Source organism: Harmonia axyridis, chromosome 5 (genome assembly GCF_914767665.1).
Source record: "Harmonia axyridis chromosome 5, icHarAxyr1.1, whole genome shotgun sequence".
NCBI lineage: Eukaryota > Metazoa > Arthropoda > Insecta > Coleoptera > Coccinellidae > Harmonia > Harmonia axyridis.
Genome location: NC_059505.1, coordinates 36520813 through 36543246, shown reverse-complemented (window position 1 = coordinate 36543246; position 22434 = coordinate 36520813). Strand labels below are relative to the sequence as shown.

Genomic DNA, 22434 nt, shown 5'->3' with positions numbered 1-22434 from the left:
AATATTTCAACGTTGTATCCTTTATACTCGTCTTTTTTAATATCAAAATGAAACCACCTATTTTGGAAAGTATCTCATTCCTTCATTACACGAAGGGATCCTAAAATCTGAAAAGCATCCCATTAATGGAATAACGAACTGCGGAACCTTACCGGCGTATATACGTCCGTATATCGGACGCCGCCGAGGAGGAAACAATTCTATTTATTGGAAACGTGACTTCAATATCTCCCGATTCCGTTGTCCGGATCCGGCTCAGAACGGAAGACAGCCGGCCGATGAAAAGGGATTTTGCGCCTAATTATATCTGTATCCTTTGGGGAGTTTCTGGTTTGGCGGAATCGGAAGGACCATATTCTGTACGGTTTTTCGATAAATCCCTGTTCCGGTTTGTCCGGAACAAGTCGACGTTTCGCCAGTCTAATTAGAAGGCTCTATATGAGCGCCAAAGCTGACGTGCAGATGTCGCTTCAACTGGAGGAATTTGTGTTATTTTAATTGAGCGTCAACTGATGAAGGTAATGGAAAGCTTTGTGAGAACTTTGGTATTGAAAAAAAATTGAGGCTCTGATTTGATTTGGTTTCGTGTGTTTCTGTCGGTCTGTGTGTTCTACAATACAATTCTTGGCCAAGGAGAGTAGATGGTCTTTGCTCCATACAGGGTGATCCACCGGGATGGCCTTTTAGACGATTATACTAATCATAATTTTGAGCATAATTTGCACATTGGGCTTTGAGACAATGATCTTCCTCCCTAAAATATTTTCAGATCTCTACAACTTCCGGTTATACCGGAAACATACTACTCCTTCCTTATTTCAAATGGCACACCCAGTATATTATTGCATCATTAGATAGCTTTTTTGATGGCAATTTCTGCGCATTTTTGGTCCAAACCGCAAACTGTCTTATAATACTACGTAATTGCAGAATCGAAAAAAAAATTTCTCGAAAATAGTAATTTACGTAACAAGTCCGGAAAATAGGGTTTTTTTGGACGAATAGACAAAATTCCAGGACGAGCGTCGCTTACGCTCGTCCTGGAAGTCTGTGAGTCCAAAAAAACCATTTTCGGGCGTGTTGCGTACAATATTTTTCCGCAACCATGTAAAATAACACTATCGCTGCTGCTTTCCATTTTTTATTGCGATTGCGATAAAAAAACATGCGAATTTTTGACAACTAATTTCATATGAACTGTCAGCCGTTATCTCGGTTGCTATGGATTCTATGATTCTTTTCCGGCCTAGTCCGGGAAGTACGTACTTTCCGGACTAGGCCGGGAAATGCTACTTTCTCAGAGAAAAAGCGTCCGGGATGTGGGCACTTCCCGGACGGTTGCCAAAAAAAGCTTTTTCTACTGAAATATTCCAAAAAGTTTGGGTCCTCATCGCCACAATTTTTTTTTATAAGAATTCCAATAACTCATGAACTGTTGAGTTTTTACCCAAGGTATGGCATGTTGCCGAAATTGCCATCCAAAAAGCTATCTAATGAAGCAATAATATACTGGGTGTGTCATTTGAAATAAGGAAGTAGTAGTCTGTTTCCGGTATAACCGGAAGTTGTGGAGATCTGAAAATATTTATGGAGAAAGATCATTAGCTTGTTACCCATTTTTCAAATTTTCAGCTCAAAATTATGATTAGTTTTCCATAAACGTTTAATAGGCCATCCCGGTGAATCACCCTGTATAAGACAATTTTGCTTATTGACAAATTGAAAATTTTATGGTAAAAATCTTCGACCAGTTTCAAAGTTTAATTTTTGCAGGCAAAGCAAGATCTTTAAAAAGGCCAATAAGTTGAGAACTGCGACGTATCGACATTTCTGCGTCTTCTTCACCACTTCGCGCTATATAGCAGCAATATTCTGTTTGGTGCGCACATTTCTTTGTCTTGTTGATGTACGAGTTGCTTGCCTATTAGGCCGATTATGTTGACGTAAAATGGACAAAGTGCTCTGTGAACTTCGCGAACAGTACATTTCCACAATTTGGAAGCGTTGTTCTGGAGTTTAACGATTCCTGATGAATTGCCTAACCTCACCGAACAGAAATGTCAATACAGTTTGACATTCTCAACTGTCAAACCGTAGACAATAAGCATAGAAAATTCTCATGCAGCTGAACATCACGAAAATCAAGAACCGATAATTAGGAAAACACTTTCAACTTTTTTTTTTCATTTGAAAATTCAGTGTGTAGAAATACCTAACGTTATATCTGATCTTTTCAGGTCCGCATTCGACCAAGTTACTAACACAAAAGTGGCAATTAAGAAGATATCGCCTTTCGAACATCAAACATATTGCCAAAGAACACTCAGGGAAATCAAGATACTCACAAGGTTTAAGCATGAAAATGTAAGTACTTTGTATACATATGTGAAAATTCTATAATTTCAAATAACATCAAAACAAAAGATCTAATTCTCTGATTTCATTTTTGCAGATCATCGATATAAGAGATATCTTGAGAGCGGTTACGATAGACTCTATGAAGGATGTGTACATAGTTCAGTGTCTGATGGAAACGGATCTCTACAAGTTACTCAAATCACAGGTGAGAACATTTGCCAAACCGGGCAACATTTCATTCAAACAAAACCTTTTTCATGCAACAAAACGGTGCATATATTATGAACTGAATCTGAAAACAAAAAAGAAAAGAACCAGAAAGGAACAATAAATTTTATAGTGTCCTTCATCAACACATGATGACAATTTAAATCACAAAAAATTGAAGGATGAGAGAAAAGGCCTAAGAATATTAGGGGGTTTCTTCATATTATAGACCATAGAGTAATAAACATAGATAGAGAATACAATTTTACATGTCCCCAACATGGTTAGATTACGTTGTCGGATTGTGATATATTTTCAAATCCACAATTTTCTATATCGTTATGAATGTATATCATATTGAATCGAATACATTTATTTGTGTGATTCTCAATAAAGTATGCAAATTGGAATATTTGGAATACGATGTTTTTCCTAATTTTCGAATTTATACTTTGCAGAATATTAATTATTTTATGTATCTATCTGCTGAAATCCAAGGTTTGACAACTTTTGCTATACTAGTGTCATCGGTTGTTTCACGTCATTTGGCGCGCTTGAAGTTTGTTTTCTAAATTTCTGATATATTTAGGTATTTATTTCAATATATTTTGAGTTAATATGCAACGTTCATTCACTATGGGACATAAGAAGTGCGTTCTTTGTGGAGAAACTCGCGAATTGAGTGAAATATCGTATCACTGATATGTTTTCATTTCCGCGCGCTTCATGTCAAATTTGATAGTTCATGTTGGGGACGAAATTTGCTTACTGAAAATGACATATGCTCCTTCTATCTATGTTTATTACTCTGAGAACCGTACTTTTATTCTGGTAAAGTTCGGTTACCTCTCGCGCTCGTCTTGTCATTTTGATTTCCATATTATTGTTTATTAGCATTTTCCATGATATCCGACATTCAAAACGTTATTATTTTAATTATGATACAAATACCCTTTAGAGCAATTATGAACTTTCAGTTGCTTGCAAATTACAAGAGATTAACCATTTTTTACCTCCAAAATTCTGTCGAAGAAAAATATTGTTGACCAATGACCAGTGTCAAGCTGTATATACGAAGCTGGTCATCTGAAATTTTGGAAACCGCTCTAAAACTATCTGCGGTATTCAGACCAAATATAACCCAAATAAGGATGTATAACGATCTTAGCCAATAAAATCATTCTTGATACTGAATACACTATTTTGGGAGTATTGAATTTTTGAAATAAGATATTGTTCGACGTTCATAGAAAACGTTTTATTTGTCCCTCAGTCAGCTGCGTCCCGCCTGCAGCGCCTCCACTCCATTCCCCTCTTTCTATGAGGAATTCATATCATTTCTTCGAGGCATACAATATCACCCGTTTCCATAACGTTCTTCCAGCGGTCACCACTGGCCTCGGGCTTTTACGTACAAAACGTATCCCAACTTTTTTCCGCAATATCCTCTCCCACAATGCGAGAATGCTATCCGTTTGCTCGGCTACTCGAAAAATCTCATAATAGACAAACTAACAGGCCAATTAAAAAGTCCCCGGTCTTCCATAGTAAAACACATTTTTTTGGCAAAATTCTATTTTTTTATTATTCATTTTTATCGCCTTCCAGGGCGATACAGCGATTATAGCGATCTTCCAACTTTTCGATACCATTTTTGTCGCACGATTTGTTTTTCGCTTCTAAATAGGCCTCAGCTTCAGCGATTACTTCTTCATTGGCGCTAAATTTCTTTCCAGCGAGCATTCTTTTGAGGTCTGAGAACAGGAAAAAGTCGCTGGGGGGCCAGATCTGGCGAATATGGTGGATGCAGAAGCAATTCGAAGTCCAATTCATGCAACTTCGCCATTGTTTCAATTGATTTGTGACACGGCGCATTGTCTTGATGAAACAGCACCTTTTTTTCTTCATATGAGGTCGTTTTTTAACGATTTCATCCTTTAAACGATCCAATAACGGTCCAATAACCCTATATAAAAATCGCTGTTGATGGTCTGGCCCTTTTGGAGGTAATCAATGAATATTATACCTTGCGCATCCCAGAATACTGATGCCATAACCTTGCCAGCTATCTGTTGTGTTTTCCTCGCTTTGGATTCGGTTCATCATGTGCAGTTCACTCAGCTGACTGTCGATTGGACTCCGGAGTGAAATGATGGAGCCATGTTTCATCCATTGTCACATATCGACGCAAAAATTCAGGTTTATTGAACTCAAGCAGCTTCAAACACTGGTCAGAATCATTAACACGTTGTTTCTTTTGATTGATTGTGAGCTCGCGCGGCCCCCATTTTGCACACAGCTTTCTCGTCTACAAATATTCATGAATGATATGATGTACAGGGTGGGCAAATAAGCGAGGTAAGCGGCTATATCTCAGGATCCACTCATCGTAGAGACAAAAATTTTTAACACTAAAGTGTACAAGAAAACACACTGGAAATTGTTTTGAAGTTCATACCTCTAACACTAGGGGGCAAAATAGCTATCGTCGAGTAGAGAAATGAATTTTACTCGAATATGTTTCATATGAAGTTGAAGAAAAAAAATCCTCACCCTAATCCTTGTAAAATTCTCAATCAAAACATCAAATTTGCATGAATAAACTTGCGACCTTCAGGTTTTTTCATGCAAATTTGATGGAATTTCTGTTTCTGTTGAGAAAATCCTATCATTACATTTGAAATTACGGATTAAAATGAACGAAACAATGAACTTCTGACTTAGCGTCCCCTATCGAAAACAGCAAAAACAAATTTATCATGAGTATATTTTGTCCTCAATCAACAAGATATTATCTCTTAGACGACTTCTAATTTGCTCAAAAATGTTGAGCCAAACTGAAAATACAGGCATTTCAATCAGTCAGATTTTTCCCTGTCCCCTACACTTATTTGATGTCGTGAAATTGAAAGTGACAATTCAAAAAGATAGAGAACTTCACAAGGATTACAGTGATGATATTCTTCCTTCAACTTCATATGAAACATTTTCGAGTAAAATTCATTTTTCTTTTCGACAATAGCTATTAAGCCCTCTTGCGGTAGAGGTATGGACTTCAAATTCATTTCCAGTGTGTTTTCTTGTACACTTTAGTGGTAAAATTTTTTACCGCAAGTCTCTACGATGAGTGGATCCTGAGATATAGCCGATTATTTGTCCACCCTGTACACTTTCAGATGATATCTTCACAATGGGAACGTTTCAATTGGCCCAATACATATAAAACGTATCCCAACCCAACTTTTTTCCGCAATATCCTCTTCCACGATGCGAGAACGTTATCCGTTCGCTCGGCTACTCGAAAATCTCATAATACACAAACTATTCTCACTCGCGTCATTCGATAACGCTCAGACAACCCTTGCGTATTGAATAATAATGGCCCTCCTTACATAGACGGAACAGTCTTGGATTTCTAGGGGTAGGAGGCGGAAACCGATCGGGTTCTTGTAATATCGCCACCTCCGATTCTTTTTCCGGGTGCATAATGTCGTGTCGTCGAAGCGAATTCCGATGATGACAAGCCGGGAAGGGATTCTAAGAGCTGGATAATTGGTTTTCGGTTGACAGCGTCTGAGGACGGTTGCGTCAATTTGCGGTAGCTGTAATATAAGGACAGACACAGCTTCATCGTCGCGATTATTAGAGGGTTTCTCATCGCGAGGCGTCAAATTGGCTTTCGCTGCGGCAAATTTAGCTTCTGTTTCATACAGGGTCATCATTCGTCGGTGCTGGGTTATTTTGGACGTGGGAGATCTACCAAGTTTGGTCATCGCAGGAGCGCCAGGGGGTAAATTAATGGTTACCAAAGTTTGACTGATACGCGGAAAGCCACGTGGTAGTAATCCCTCTTAAGGAAGAAAAGACCCATGCCCAGCGAGTCGCTAGAATTATTTTTAACAGAATCTAATTAGTGGATACACCAGTATTTTAGACATCTTAATCCTATGTAAAACTTGACAGGTGACAACACTATTTTAGCAACACATAAGATGTATAAAAACCTGGTGTATGGACTGATTAGATTTTGTTTTGCCAATTTTGAGAATATAAGTTACGCTTCTTTAAGTCAATTGTAGGTAGCGCGATCAGTGTAATTATGACAGATTCTTGTTATTTATTATTTATGAGTTTCATGTCATTTTGTACCTATGTATCTTGAATTATAGTTATGACCTGTGTAAGCAATTCTTGAAATTGTAAGAACACCTCAACTGACAAGCCGGGAGGAGATTCTAAGAGCTGGATTTTCGGTTGACAGCGTCTGAGGACGGTTGCGTCAATTTGCGGTAGCTGTAATATAAGAACAGACACAGCTTCATCGTAGCGATTATTAGAGGGTTTCCAATCGCGAGGCGTCAAATTGGCTTTGCTGCGGCAAATTTAGCTTCTGTTTCATACAGGGTTGTTACTGGACGTGGGCTATCTACAGGTTCCTTGCTATCTGTTATCTTGGAATCAGAAATCAATCTATGCTTTTATTATAAACATAAACAAACATTATATTATTCTGACACAATAAAGGATCTTAGATTTTTCAGAGGATGGGCAAAGTCTGAGAATTATCCGCACCCTGTTTGGTCAATTCTTTGTAAAGCGCCACCTTGAGGAAGAAAATGAAAAAGGGCCCATGCAGAGCGAGTCGCTAAAAATATCTCGAACAAAATCTAATCAGTGAACACACCAGTATTTTAGACATCCGTAATCTATAACTGAAAATAATGAAGGATTTTCTGCAAGATACCTTATAAACTGGTGTGCTCACCTTACTCTTGAAAAACATCTAGATGAAATTGGCGATTTTTGGAAAGGCCTTCTTGGATTTCAATGGTATTGGTCCCTTTTCAGTTGATTTCCGTATCGTTTCCTGTGGCGCTCACGTCGTCTTTCTGTCAAAGTCGTTTTGAGGTTAAATCAAAAGTGGATCCACTATTGACAGAACGAATAAAAATTTTCAAATGATGCCTTTGATTACTCCATTATTTGTATAGCGCCACTTTAAGGTAGAAAAGGTAAAAGGGACCCATGCCGAGCGGGTCGCTAGAATTATCTTAAACAAAATCTAATCAGTAAATACACCAGTATTTCAGACATCTTAATTCTATGTAAAATTTGGCAGGTGACAACACTATTTTAGCAACAGAGAATCTACGAGATTCCTCTTTGAATTCGAATGAAAAAAGTGACACAATAAATTGAATTCGCATGTTCGCAAATTAGTCTTAATCCTACCGAATATAGGTACATAGGAACAAAGTCTGGTCCTATTATCTGTGGCTTAGTTCAATTAACTATTTCATTATTGAGGTTATCCCAAGCGCATCCTTGTTTAACGTTAAATTACGTGTTTCCTATTTCCCACCTTCACACGTGACGTGTATGAGGGTGGATTTGTGGTGGTGCGTATTTATAATCATAATAGAATTAGCTTGCCTAAATTACGGTATGCACATATGTGTCTCATGCAGTAAGACTCTTATTATCAAAGTTAGGCTTGTTGTTGATGATAAATTTCATCAATTTTCGTCGTCTTTCGTTTTGTCTCGACTTTGAACCTGTTTACTCTAGCTCTCGACTATATTTTAGACAGAAAGGACTCAGTCATCATTCTCTTAGAGAATATAGAGAAGTGCGTATGATGTATTGGTATAATGTCTCGTAAAGCTAGTTGTTCCTGCTTCTCTTTTTTTTTATCATTTCGTCTGTAATTTTTGAATTTTGACCCGGAAATGGTTACACGCGACGACTTGTTTACTCTAGCCCTCGAATATATGTATTTTCGCCAGAAAGAACTTCGAGTCTGTAAAACGTTCCTACCTTTCGTCTTAAACAATCTGGAAAAAATCTCTTCATCCTATAAATGTTAAGGAAGAAAGTGATAAAATTCAGCTACTCCCATTTACATGAAAATATAGAAAAGTGCATATAATTTCTTGGTCAAGGACTTGACGCGTAATGGCTAAACTGTCTCGTAAAGCTAGTTGTTTGAAGTGCGCAAAATTGCGTGCCGAACCGAACTCTGACAAGACGGGAAGAGATTTTAAAAGCTGGATAATTGGTTTTCGGTTGACAGCGTCGGAGGACGGTTGCGTCAAATTGCGGTAGCTGTAATATAAGAACAGACACAGCTTCATCGCGAGGCGTCAAATTGGTTCTGCTGCGGCAAATTTAGCTTCTGTTTCATACAGGGTCATCACTCGTAGGTGCTGGGTTAAGGTTGTTTCTGGAAGTGGGAGATCTACAGGTTTCTTGCTATCCATGATACTGAAATCAAGTATCAATATATGCATCCATTATTCCAGCACAGTAAAATGATCTTAGATTTTTCAGAGCAGGGGCAAAATCTGAGGAATTCCGCATCCTGTTTAGTCAATTCTTTGTGAAGCGCCACCTTGAGGAAAAAAAGGGACCCATGCTGAGCGGGTCTCTAGAATTGTCTTAAACAATCATATTGTACAGCGTGAATTTCTTCTTCCTTTTCTTATTCTCTAAGTAGTATGCATGCGCAATGGTATCATGGTGCCTGCACACTAAATAGGGTAGGGGAAAGATATTCTCTATTGTATCTCTTTGAGAACCCTATGAATGAGTACCACGAAAGACCATTGTTACACTAATGCAGGTATATTTATCTCAAGTTTTGTTACGACGAATTCGGCTAGGCACAGACATTATGTCTAATTGCTTTTTGTCCCCACAATGCCTTTAATTAGACAATTCTCTTTATACCACCATTTTAAGGAAGGAAAAGGGAACTATGCCGAGAGGGTCGCCAGAATTATTTTCAACAAAATCTAATCTGGAAAAGCACCAGTATTTCAGACTTCCTAATTCTATGTCTATTTTATTTCTTTGTCCTATTTTCATGAAATTTGGTTTGGATATTCTAGTTGAGACAAAAATGGTTCCTTCAAAATTTCATCTCTTCAGAATATACGGTGCGTGTTGTGTTTGCATAATTCCAATTTTCTCATGAGTAACTGAATTTAGCAATTTATCATAGTTATATAAATGTAGCTTTATTCTTGGTTTTGTTGAACTCTTTCAGATTCACTCCAAGCTCTTTCTCTTGGGCCTCTACGCTCTTGCCTTTGTCAGCGAATATAATCTTATTCCATTGAATTCTCCATTATTCATATTCAAGTTAATATTCGGCGTCACTTGTTCGCCCCTCCCCCTCCAAACTAAAATGTTTATTCTTGTCGGAAAATTTCCACCTGCCGCATTGAAAATCATCCTGCGAATTTCCGAGAGAACATCCCTGCCTCGGGGAAATTACATCACTCAATTTTCCTTGTTTTCAGAAGCAACAAACCTCCCAATTGACTTTCAACTCGATGAAGTTGAGAGGAAAGGGCTCGAGGTTCTTGAAATTTGTATGTTGGTACCCGTAGATAATGATGCCAACAAAAAAATAAATTAGTTTAATTTTTCTGTTGATAGGAATACCATATTTGAAGGTTAAAGAAATTTGTCTTGCAACTCTTAAACGTTCAATCTCGAAAAGGCTACAAGAGGAAATACTTCATGGTCTTGGAAAATAACGTAATATCTATAGGTTATATACATATCTATCGAAGTGTTTTCCTAGAAAAAATATGGTGCGTCCTCTCTCAGAAGATTGCACTGTTTCATACCGAGATCACTGGCGGAATCATAAGTATGGCAACTGAGTGGTCCCTGCCATGTGCACCATTACCTCCAAAGAGGAGCACGTGACGAAGAACGGTTATAGAAGTTTATTGGAATTAAATTTGTAACAATTATATTTCTGGTTAGATGTCTGCTCATTTCACTAGTAATCTATAACTGAAAATAACGAAGATTATCTGCAAGATATCTAAAAAAATGGTGTGCTCACTTACTCCTGAAAAACCTTGAGATTAAATTGGCGACTTTTGAAGGGATTAGCCTTCTTGGATTTTAGTGGTATCGGTCCATTTTTACTTGATTTCCGCATCGTTTTCTATGGCGCTCACGTCGATTTTCTGTCAATGTTGTTTTGAGGTTAAATCAAAAGTCGATCCACTATTGACAGAACAAATGGAAATTTCCAAATGATGCCTTTGATTGGCCAATTCTTTTTATAGCGCCACCTTAAGAAAGAAAAGGGACCCATGCCGAGCAAGTCGCTAGAATTGAGAAGCACAGAAAACCTACTTATACCTGTAAAACTTTTAGACTGAACGGGAGATTTTTTCAGATTTATAACTACTTGATTTCGAGGGATCGCGTCTGTTTCAGATGGCGCATACATCGTTTATATTTGACATTTCTTTCGATTCTCGGCTCTCGTGACCTTTGAGTATAGACCAATAATATTTTATATTCTATGTTTGTAACAATCTTCTCTATTATGTCATTATATTCCATTCATTTCATTAAAAATTCGATAGGAACTGAATTGTAATTTATTGCGAAAGTTTGTAAAGTCTAAAATCAGTTTTCCATTTTTAAACGGCGCCAGGCAGATAGAGGGAATTCGAAAATAACGAAGATTATCTGCAAGATGTCTAAAAAACTGGTGTGCTCACTTACTCCTGAAAAACCTTGAGATTAAATTGGCGACTTTTGAAGGGACTAGCCTTCTTGGATTTTAGTGGTATTGGTCCCTTTTCACTTGATTTCTGCATCGTTTTCTATGGCGCTCACGTCGATTTTCTGTCAATGTTGTTTTGAGGTTAAATCAAAAGTCGATCAACTATTGACAGAACAAATGGAAATTTTAAAATGATGCCTTTGATTGGCCAATTCTTTTTATAGCGCCACCTTAAGGAAGAAAAGGGACCCATGCCGAGCGAGTCGATAGAATTGAGAAGCACAGAAAACCTACTTATACCTTTAAAACTTTCAGACAAAACAGGTGATTTTTCAGATTTATTCCCACTTGATTTCGAGGGATCGCGTCTGTTTCAGATGGCGCATACATTTTTTATATTTGACATTTCTTTCGATTCTCGGCTCTAGTGACCTTCGAGTAAAGAACAATAATATTTTATATTCTATGCTCGTAACAATCTTTTATACTATGTCATTATATTCCATTCATTTAATTAAAATTCGATAGGAACTGAATTAAAATGTATTGTGAAAGATCGTAAAGTCTAAAATCAGTATTCCATTTTTAAACGGTGCCATGCAGATAGAGGGAATTCGAAAATTTCTGAAGAGCGCCACCTTGCAGAACTCTGGTGAAGCAGAAGACCAAAGCAACAGGTGGATATCTCAAAAAGTCTGAAACAAAATCGAATCAGTACACACACCAGGGATTCTATGCATCTCAGCTAGAATTATCTCAAACAAAATTTAATCAGTGAGACACGTGTATTTTAGATATCTTAATTCTATGTAAAACTTGACAGGTGAGAACTCTGTTGTAGCAACACAGAATCTAAGAGATTCCTCTTTGAAATAGCAGGGAGAGAGTGATCGAATAAATTGAATTCGCATGTTCACAAATGGGTCTTAACCCTACCGAAGTTAGGTACCTATACATAGGAAGAAAATCTGGCCCTATTATCTGAGGCTAAGTTTAATTAACTATTCCATTATTTCATTAATGAGGTTATCCCAAGCGCATCCTTGTTTAACGTCAAATTACGTGTTTCCTATTTCCTACCTTCACACGTGACGTATTTGAGGGTGAATTTGTGGTGGTGCGTATTTATAATCATAATAGAATTAGTTTGCCGAAATTACGAAATTACGGTATGCACATATGCGTCTCATGCAGTAAGACACTCATTATCAGTGTTAGGCTTGTGGTTGGTGATAAATTTTATCAACTCTTGTCGTCTTTCGTTTTGTCTCGACTTTGAACTTGTTTACTCTAGCCTTCGACTATATTTTAGACAGAAATGACTCAGTCATCATTCTCTCTGAGAATATAGAGAAGTGCGTATGATGTATTGGTATGATGTCTCGTAAAGCTAGTTGTTCCTGTTTCTCTTTTTTATCATTTCGTCTGTAATTTTTGAATTTTGACCCAGAAATGGTTACACGCGACGACAACTGATGACGAATCTGTCCTCAAAGTGATGACATAACCAGAACCATAGAAAATTCAGAATGTATAAAGAATAACCATTTCAAGCTTCGTGCAAAATTTTGTATAGAAGGCGTCATCAGCACCATATGAATTTGAGCATCGATTGAACCCTTGGGGACCACATATAGCTATGTACGCAATTGGCGCATGAAAGAACGACCGCCCAAAAGCTCCCGATCTCATTTTAGAGTTTTACTAATTTTTTTTGTTATAGTTAGGGATTTATAGTTTATCTCTGTAATATTTTGTTTTTAACGGATCCCTTAAGATGTATTTAAAGTATGCCAGCAGTTGTGAATGATATAACTTAATTGATTCTTATTTTTTCTTTTTTTTTTCAGAGATTGAGCAACGATCATATATGTTACTTCCTGTATCAAATTCTGAGAGGTTTGAAGTATATACATTCGGCTAATGTACTTCATAGAGATCTAAAGCCTAGCAATCTCCTCCTTAATACTACCTGTGATTTGAAGGTAAGTTGATTCAATGTTGTTGAATTAGAATGTGTATATTTCGCTGATAAAAAGAATTCTGAGCGACATTTGATGGAGAAAAAATATGTGAAAATCCCGTTTTTCTGACTTTGAGAGGCCATATCTCCAAAACTACTCGAGCTGCTAAAACTTTCAATGCAATTTTTTATTCAGGGGACCATAATGCGTAAGTTCCAAAGAACAGAATTTCTCCACGGAGTGGAGTGCGATAACTATACAGGGTGAGGCATAAATGTCTACCGATCTTTCAGGGGGTGTTGAAGTTGTCTCAAAAAAACCATGACTCATCCTCTAAAAACACCCTTAATAACAATATCCAGAATGTAGAAGTGTAATGGCATTCACCGTTTAGGATTTATGCGGTGAAATTTTTTTAATTTCATCAACTTTGGAAGGATATATCTCTCTTATCATGCATTTCGGTCTATGAGTTTATTCATCAAACTATACTTATTTTTCAATATCCTATCACCCCCAAAAAGCTCGGTACACATTTTTGACTCACCCTGTATATTTACCACATCTTCGGCTAGTTTCAAATCAGCCCAATTTTCAAAGTAAATTTACATAATTTGGGAGCGTTGTTCTGGCCTCAAATGATTCCTGATGAATTGCCAAACCTTACCGAACAGAAATGTCAACACAGATTGACATTGTCAACTGTCAAACCATAGACTACAACCATAGAAACTTCTCATGCAGCTAAAAATAACCCGTTAGCTCCCCCTGTTGTGTAGATGGAAGCGAAATGAAATTTTTCTCCGCAACAGGCTAGCTGGATACGTCAGACCGCACTCCGAGAAAACCCTGCGAAATTCAATTCCCTCTAATGCTCTAATTGCTCCGAAGGATAATGCACGAGGACCATAAAGCGAAAAACACAGAATGCGAGGGTCCAATTAGCACAGAATGGGGGGAGCGAAAGAGAAATATTGCGAATGGTAGAGCCGCGAGATGTGTGTTTGAGGTTATGTGTGGACTCGAGGATACGTAGGATGAAATGTAGAATTTGAAAACTTTTACGTCGTCTGATTCGATGAAGAAGTTGGACGTCCAGTTTCGGTTATAATCCCCGCTTAAGTTGATTGCGGTTTGTCTGAAGTTGGAGAAATTACGCCTTTTGAAAGTTGGATGATTTCAATTTCAATTTTGCATATATTGCGCTTCTATAAAGGAATGAGATATTCACATTTGAATATTGGGGCTCAATAATTGGAGTGGGTAAATTCGTGAATGGGTATAAATTCGTAACTAAGTGTGATTATGAGAAAAGATTTTCGTAATGTCGATTTGAATAGGATTTGAATTTAAAAAATGGAAAACGTGTATATTCGTGTAATTTCTCACAAAATTTCTTAAACCTCCAAATAGTAGATTTCTGTATGTATGATATAATATTCTCAAACTGACATGTCATGAAACATAGAATTATGTTTTTTTTCAAGAAACGAAAAAGCGTAGGAAATAATTGATACACTGGAAACGTTCAATTTTTTAGATGAAATCTTTTATTCACACTTCTCTTGTCTTTTTGTATCTTGGCGTTTTTTCGACCCTCCTCGCAAATAACCAAAACAAATCGAAAAAACCGTCCATTCGTCGAAATATATTTTGTTGTTCAGAGGAAGAACATTGTATAACAGGCCAATTGAAAAGTCCCCGGTCTACCATAGTAAAACACATTTTTTTTTTGGCAAAATTCGATTTTATTATTCAACAAAGCTGCCTTCGAGGGCGATACAGCGATCTTCCATCTTTTCGATACCATTTTTATAGTACGATTTGTCTTTCGCTTCAAAATAGGCCTCAGTTTCGGCGAATATTTCTTCATTGGCGCTAAATTTCTTTTCAGCGAGTATTCTTTTGAGGCCTGGGAACAGGAAAAAGTCGCTGGGGGCCAGATCTGGCGAATACAGCAATTTGAAGCCCAATTCATGCAATTTTGCCATTGTTTTCATTGATTTGTGACATTGTGGCGCATTGTCTTGATGATACAGCATCTTCTTTTTCTCCAAATGGGGCCGTTTTCTACGATTTCATCCTTTAAACGATCCAATAACGCTATATAATAATCGCTGTTGATGGTCTGGCCCTTTTGGAGGTAATCAATTAATATTATACCTTGCGCATCTCAGAATATTGATGCCATAACCTTGCCAGCTAACAGTTGTGTTTTTACTCGCTTTGGATTCGGTTCATCGTGTGTAGTCCACTCAGCTGACTGTCGATTGGACTCCGGAGTGAAATGATGGAGCCATGTTTCATCCATTGTCACATATCGACGCAAAAATTCGAGTTTATTACACTTAAACCGCTTCAAACACTGCTCAGAATCATTAACACGTTGTTGCTTTTGATCGATTGTGAGCTCGCGCGACACCCATTTTGCACACAGCTTTCTCATCTAATACATTTCATTCGAGAGTTATACAATGCACAGCGAACGGACAGAATTGATGTTGACCTCGAATTCCTTCATTCAAAATCACCCAACAGACATTTCGTCAAAGTGATATCACGGTGTTCCCAAAGAACAATCGCACACAAATTTATTCAATGAACGATGACGATGTTTTCACATTGAATCACTTAATGCATTACGCACTTTCTATCTCATAATAATGACATAATTCACTATAACTAATGGCATCATCTCACATCTGCTGGTCAATTTATCCACTGATCCTGGGGACTCGTTTCATTTTGAATTCGATTTTGTTATCTCGACTTCGTTCATGTAAATCATAGCCCATTTGATATTTCGGTTTGAATTGTTTCGGTCATTTGGATTTCCACGAATGGAAATACAATGTTTTCGATGGTTGGAGTGCGCCAGTTCAGAGAAACGAACTCTCTTTATTGCCGTTATTTATTCTAATCGCTGTAGATGTCTATGCATTGCAAGCAATAAAAATTTACAGTGTACATCGATTTATTTGCGTATTACTGAACTGGCTCGAATACTTTTCAGTGTTATGAATATTGCCAAAACAAGGACAATTGGTTTCTTTTAAATATTTTTGAAAATAAAGTTTAATATTCAATCTGACCTTAATTCTCGTAAAACTGAATATCAGAATACAGCTGCACTCGTTATTCTCTACTTCAGGGGACAAAAAATAAGATAATTTACACGTACAGTGTGGTCCAACGAAAACTCAACACCTCGATTTTCCGGCTTTGAAATGAAAATGTGGAAATCGGATCCGAGCGATTTTCCACATTTTCATTGTAAAGTCGGAAAATCGAGGTGTTACGATTTCATTGGACCACCCTGTATACGTATATTATACAATAGGATTTTTTGTCATACTTTTCAAATCATGTCAATTCACTGAGTGATATTAATTGAACACACAAAGAATGGATGTTTTCATAAATATTTCTCAAAAAAAAATAAGCAAAAGGGGAAAATCCAAAGAGGACTCCAAAACTCAGTTTTACTCAACGCTGCCCAAGTGGCGGCATTAGAACGTATAAATAAGAAAATGCCATATAATATGAAACCGTTTATTTTCTTTATTGATTCGGCTGTTTTCCTTTGTGAAGGTCATATCAATATTTCATATCTACAGGGTGAGTCAATAGTGCTCGATCGGTTGATAACCCTTGGAAATTTTGGGCTAGGAGAATGATTAAAATTTTGACGGAACCGAGAGTTCTCAGCGTGTGAGCTTGAATTATTTTTGGCTCTACAGGCTGGTCCGAAAGTGGTGAAACACGATATCACCCTGTTTTTTTTTTTAACGAGAATGCTCAATTTTTCAATCATCCTCATAATCTCTTATTCTTATTTCGAAACCTCACTTGCCTTCATTTATCTGTAGTACTTCTTGAAGTAGGACTTTTTTTCGACAAATTTGATGAATATAATGCTTCAAACTAAGAATCATATCTCGAAAACAGTTCGAGGAACTAGAATTCGATTTTATAAAATTATCTCGTCTATTGTCAATGTCCTAGGGATATGACTACTGATAATATTTTTATACTGTCAAAATTGGAACTATTGGAACCTCAGAGTAATGAACCTAGATAGAGGGAGCATTTATTATTTGTGAGTTTTTCCACAAAGAACGCACTTCTTATGTCTCTCAGTGAATCAACGTTTCATATTAACTCGAAATATATTGAAATAAATACCTAAATATATCAGAATTTCAGAAAACAAACTTCAAGCGCGCCAAACGACGTGAAACAACCGATGACACTAGGAGAGCAAAAGTTGCCAACCTTTGAGTTCAGCAGGTAAATACAGAAAATAATTAATCTTTTGCTTATTATAAATTCGACAATCAGGAAAAATATCGGATTCCGAATATTCAAATTTGTATATTTAATCGGGAACCACTCAAATAAATACATTTCATTCAATGTAATATACATTCATAAAGATATAGTAAAATCGTGGATTTGAAAATATATCACAATCCGACAACGTAATCTAACCATGTTGGGGACATGTAAAAATTGCGTATACTCCCTCTATCAATGTTTATTACTCTATGATTGAAACAAAAACCCAGCTTTCAAAAGCCCAGTCCTTTCGACCTTTCCATTGATCCATTAGGGGTCAATCGTACCTGAATACACCAGATGGCAACTATGTTCCATCCGTTTAAAACACCAAACATTAGCGAACAAACATTCGAATCGAGTACACAAATATTTCGAATCGAAACCAATATCCGGAAATTCTGCAGCATTAAATCAAACCGTGAATCAATATTTGATTGGAGGCGCTAGTCGAATGACAAATTTATATGACATCACGAAGATAATCGCGATATAATAGAAACAAACGAACCAACCGAATTTGGCCAGTCATTTGGCACACTGCGTCAAAAGTTCAACGTATTTGCACTTCGACGATTCTCATCGAACGTCAGACAGAGAATTCTGTTGAATCATGAAGACGTATTCGAGCCGAATTTTGATTGTTGAATCCAAATTAGCCTACGAGTTTATTTGGATAATATAATTGTGGGTAACTTTGTTTATGTTCCTTTTGTTTTCGATTTTAGTGTTTATTTTCGAGATACAATAGATATGTATTCACAAGTGGTTAATGTTATTTATTCGTATTTTCCGGATATAGACGTCGAATTTATTTTTGAACTTTGCTGTTTGTTGTCAAGGTCGAATATGAAGGGTATTGCATGATTTCATGAGGATGTATCGCTAAAAAAATAAAAAAACCAAAAAAAAACACTGATTTGACGACAAGAGCCTTTGAGCGCTCGTCATTCATGCGTTGGATCAGTAACTGAATTTCTAAGAGATGATTCACTATGACGTCATTGTTATCTGGATTGTTTATCTGGATGAGCGGTACTGTTAATACCATCCTATAAAATTCGGCATGAGTATTCGCCTAATTATCGTGCATATATAAATTAAATTTCAACCTAGTTGGATCTGTTGTTACCATAGAGTAATAAACATAGGTAGAGGGAGTATACGCAATTTTTACATGTCCCCAACATGGTTAGATTACGTTGTCGGATTGTGATATATTTTTAAATCCACAATTTTACTATATCGTTATGAATGTATATTATATTGAATGTAATATATTTATTTGAGTGATTCCCGATTAAATATGCATATTTGAATATTTGGAATCCGATATTTTTCCTGATTGTCGAATTTATATTAAGCAGAATATTAATTATTTTCTGTATTCACCTGCTGAACTCAAAAGTTTGGCAACTTTTGCTCTCCTATTGTCATCGGTTGTTTCACGTCGTTTGGCGTGATTGAAGTTTGTTTTCTGAATTTCTGATATATTTAGGTATTTATAAAGGGTGTTTTTTTTAGAGCTATAGAATTTTAAATTGCAATAAAACAACGATGGATTATTCGATTGATATGAATTTTATTTATCCGCAAGATAATCTTGTGGCATTTCATTTTAAATATGATTTCTGGCATATGACCGCCACGGCTGGCTCGGATGTAGTCCAATCTGGACGTCCAATTGTCGATGGCTTTTTCCAACATTTGTGGCGGTATATCAGCAATAACACGGAGAATGTTGTCTTCAAATGGTCAAGGGTTTGTGGCTTATCCGCATAGACCAATATAATAATATATATTTATCCTTCAAACCACATATTTACATGTATGAATACAGAAAAATATAAAGAAGGTATAGGATATGTCCAAAATGATTATATACAATCAAGTAGCATCTGAGAAGTATTCCTGAAGAGAGTAGAAACACTTTATACAATGACTTTACAGAGCCCCACAGAAAGTAGTCTAGCGGTGTTAAATCACAAGATCTTGGAGGCCAATTCACAGGTCCAAAACGTGAAATTAGGCGGTCACCAAACGTGTCTTTCAATAAATCGATTGTGGCACGAGCTGTGTGACATATTTCGCCGTCTTGTTGGAACCACAGCTCCTGGACATCATGGTTGTTCAATTCAGAAATGAAAAAGTTAGTTATCATGGCTCTATACCGATCACCATTGACTGTAACGTTCTGGCCATCATCGTTTTTGAAGAAATACGGACCAATGATTCCACCAGCCCATAAAGCGCACCAAACAGTCAGTTTTTCTGGATGTAACGGTGTTTCGACATACACTTGAGGATTAGCTTCACTCCAAATGCGGCAGTTTTGTTTGTTGACGTAGCCATTCAACCAGAAGTGCGCTTCATCGCTAAACAAAATAAAATGTACGTAGTGCGCGATACGTACTCCGCACAGAAGCATTATTTTCGAAATGAAATTGCACTATTTGCAAGCGTTGTTCAGGCGTGAGTCTATTCATGATGAATTGCCAAACCAAACTGAGAATAAATCACTGGACAGCTGTTAAATCGGTCGCCATCTCGAACAGTAATGCCAACTTAAAGTTATATACCTCGAAAAAAAACACCCGTTATAATGAAAGCGAATCCCTATGTTCGAAAACAGTTGTCTACCGCAGAAACCGATTGTTCTTATGCAAATCAAATGGCAGATTTCCATTAAGCGATTGGGTAAACTTCGGGAATGTAACTGAAAAACTTTTTGGGCCGAAAATTGGAAATTGAAACTCGTCCCGGATTACTTTCTGTGGATTCGTGAGTTGTGATGTAATTCGGCGGGTGGTGTAGATGGAAGGGACTTTCTGTTAAATTAGCAACTCCGAATATACTTCAGCCCAACCGAAACTTTCGGGGAAAATGAGGAAAGCCAGCGGGCGAATTTGATTGAATATTTTATTTTCCGAGGAAAAATCTTTGGCGTCGGTGTCATTTTGTATATACACGTAGCGGTTTTAGATTTCTGCGGAAATCTCAAGATGGCGTGTATGGCCGAAACAGGAAATAATTTATTTTGCATAAAATTTACGGCCGTTCTTTCTTACAACGGTTTTAAAGGAGGAACGGACCTGTATCATTTTCGAATATTGCATTCAGCGTTCGTTCCTTGAACAATCGTTTAGACTGCACGAACATTTTTTTCTTTAATTCAGTCGTAAATCATTCTGCCGTAGTTTGAATAACAAAATCGTGCGGGATTGAGGGAATAACTCAGTATCACACAAATTTCGTGGTTTTAACAGGCCAATTGAAAAGTCCCTTTTCTACCATAAAAAAACACATTTTTTTTTGGCAAAATTCGATTTTATTATTCAACACAGTTGTCTTCGAGGGCGATACAGCGATCTTCCAACTTTTCGATACCATTTTTGTAGTACGATTTGTCTTTCGCTTCAAAATAAGCCTCAGTTTCGGCGATTACTTCTTCATTGGCGCTAAATTCCTCTCCAGCGAGCATTCTTTTGAGGTTTGAGAACAGGAAAAAGTCGCTGGGGTGCCAGATCTGGCGAATACGGTGGATGCAGAAGCAATTCGAAGCCCAATTCATGCAATTTTGCCATTGTTTTCATCGACTTGTGACACGGTGCATTGTCTTGATGAAACAGCACCATTTTTCTTCAAATGGCCCGTTTTTTAACGATTTCATCCTTCAAACGATCCAATAACGCTGTATAATAATCGCTGTTGATGGTCTGGCCTTTTTGGAGGTAATCAATGGATTATACCTGGCCCATCCCAGAATAGTGATGCCATAACCTTGCCATCTGACTGTTGTGTTTTTCCTCGCTTTGAACTCGGTTCATCGTGTGCAGTCCACTCAGCTGACTATCGATTGGACTCCGGAGTGAAATGATGGATTCATGTTCCATTCATTGTCACGTATCGACGCAAAAATTCAGGTTTATCGCACTTAAACAGCTTCAAACACTGCTCAGAATCATTAACACGTTGTTGCTTTTGATCGATTGTGTGAGCTCGCGCGGCACCCATTTCGCACACAGCTTTTTCATGTACAAATATTCGTGAAGGATATGATGTACACGTTCAGATGAAATCTCCACAATGTCTGCTATCTCGATCAACATCACTTCACGGTCATTCAAAATTATTTTGTGAACTTTTTTGATATTTTCGTCGGTGACAGCCTCTTTTGAACGTCCAATGCGTTCGCCGTCTTCGGTCCTCATTTCACCACGTTTAAACTTAGCATACCAATCAATGATGGTTGATTTTCCTGGAGCAGACACCAGAAACTCTTCATCAAGCCAAGATTTTGCTTGAACCTTATTTTTTTCCTTTCAAAAAGCAATATTTTATCAGCACACGAAATTTTTTCTCCATCTTTTTTCAAATAACAAAAGTAGCTACACTCACAACGCAATATCTCACGAACTAATGGTCGGACTGCTGTCAAATTTTGACACGTATCGTTTGAAGGTTGTTATTAACTAAAAACCATATGGATTTAATACTAGCACCACCATCTGTGCATCAGACCGAGGACTTTTGAATTGGTCCTATAATCTAACCATGTTGGATACATGCAAAAATTGCGTATACTCCCTCTATCTATGTTTATTAGTCCATGGTTGGAGTACATATATCACTCTTGGAGGAGGTGTCTATGTTGGCGTATAAAATAGAATTTCTAAGAAAAAATGTGTTTTTACTGGTTTGACACTTGGTTTATATTTTGGGTGAAGCTATCGAAAAAATGATTTATATGAAAAATTCAGCTTCATACCGCCTCTGCTCTATCAGAAAAAGAAATGAATGAATGAAAATCATAGATCAAGGACTATTACCAAAAAAACACGCAAAAGGCTTCAATACTCTTTTGGACATTTTCGAATACACATTATTCTAGATTCTGCACATTTCAAAACGCAAACCCACCAAGTTCACCTCGATTGTGTCTCTGCTGCGACGTAGGCCTGCATCAGTTCAGCGAGCTGCATACCGCTTCCATCAAGTGTAAAGGCAAGAGGCCCAAGTCACACCCCC

General features: G+C 37.2%; 1 protein-coding gene across 1 annotated transcript in view; it reads left to right on the top strand.

The window, feature by feature from the left end:
- Positions 1-22434, top strand: part of LOC123679756 (mitogen-activated protein kinase 1) — a 40998-nt gene that overhangs the window by 5172 nt on the left and 13392 nt on the right. Inside the window, exons 2-4 of the mRNA XM_045617224.1 lie at positions 2238-2364; positions 2453-2563; positions 12955-13089. Coding sequence (XP_045473180.1) covers positions 2238-2364; positions 2453-2563; positions 12955-13089 — 373 coding nt within the window. The remainder of the gene's footprint in view (positions 1-2237; positions 2365-2452; positions 2564-12954; positions 13090-22434) is intronic.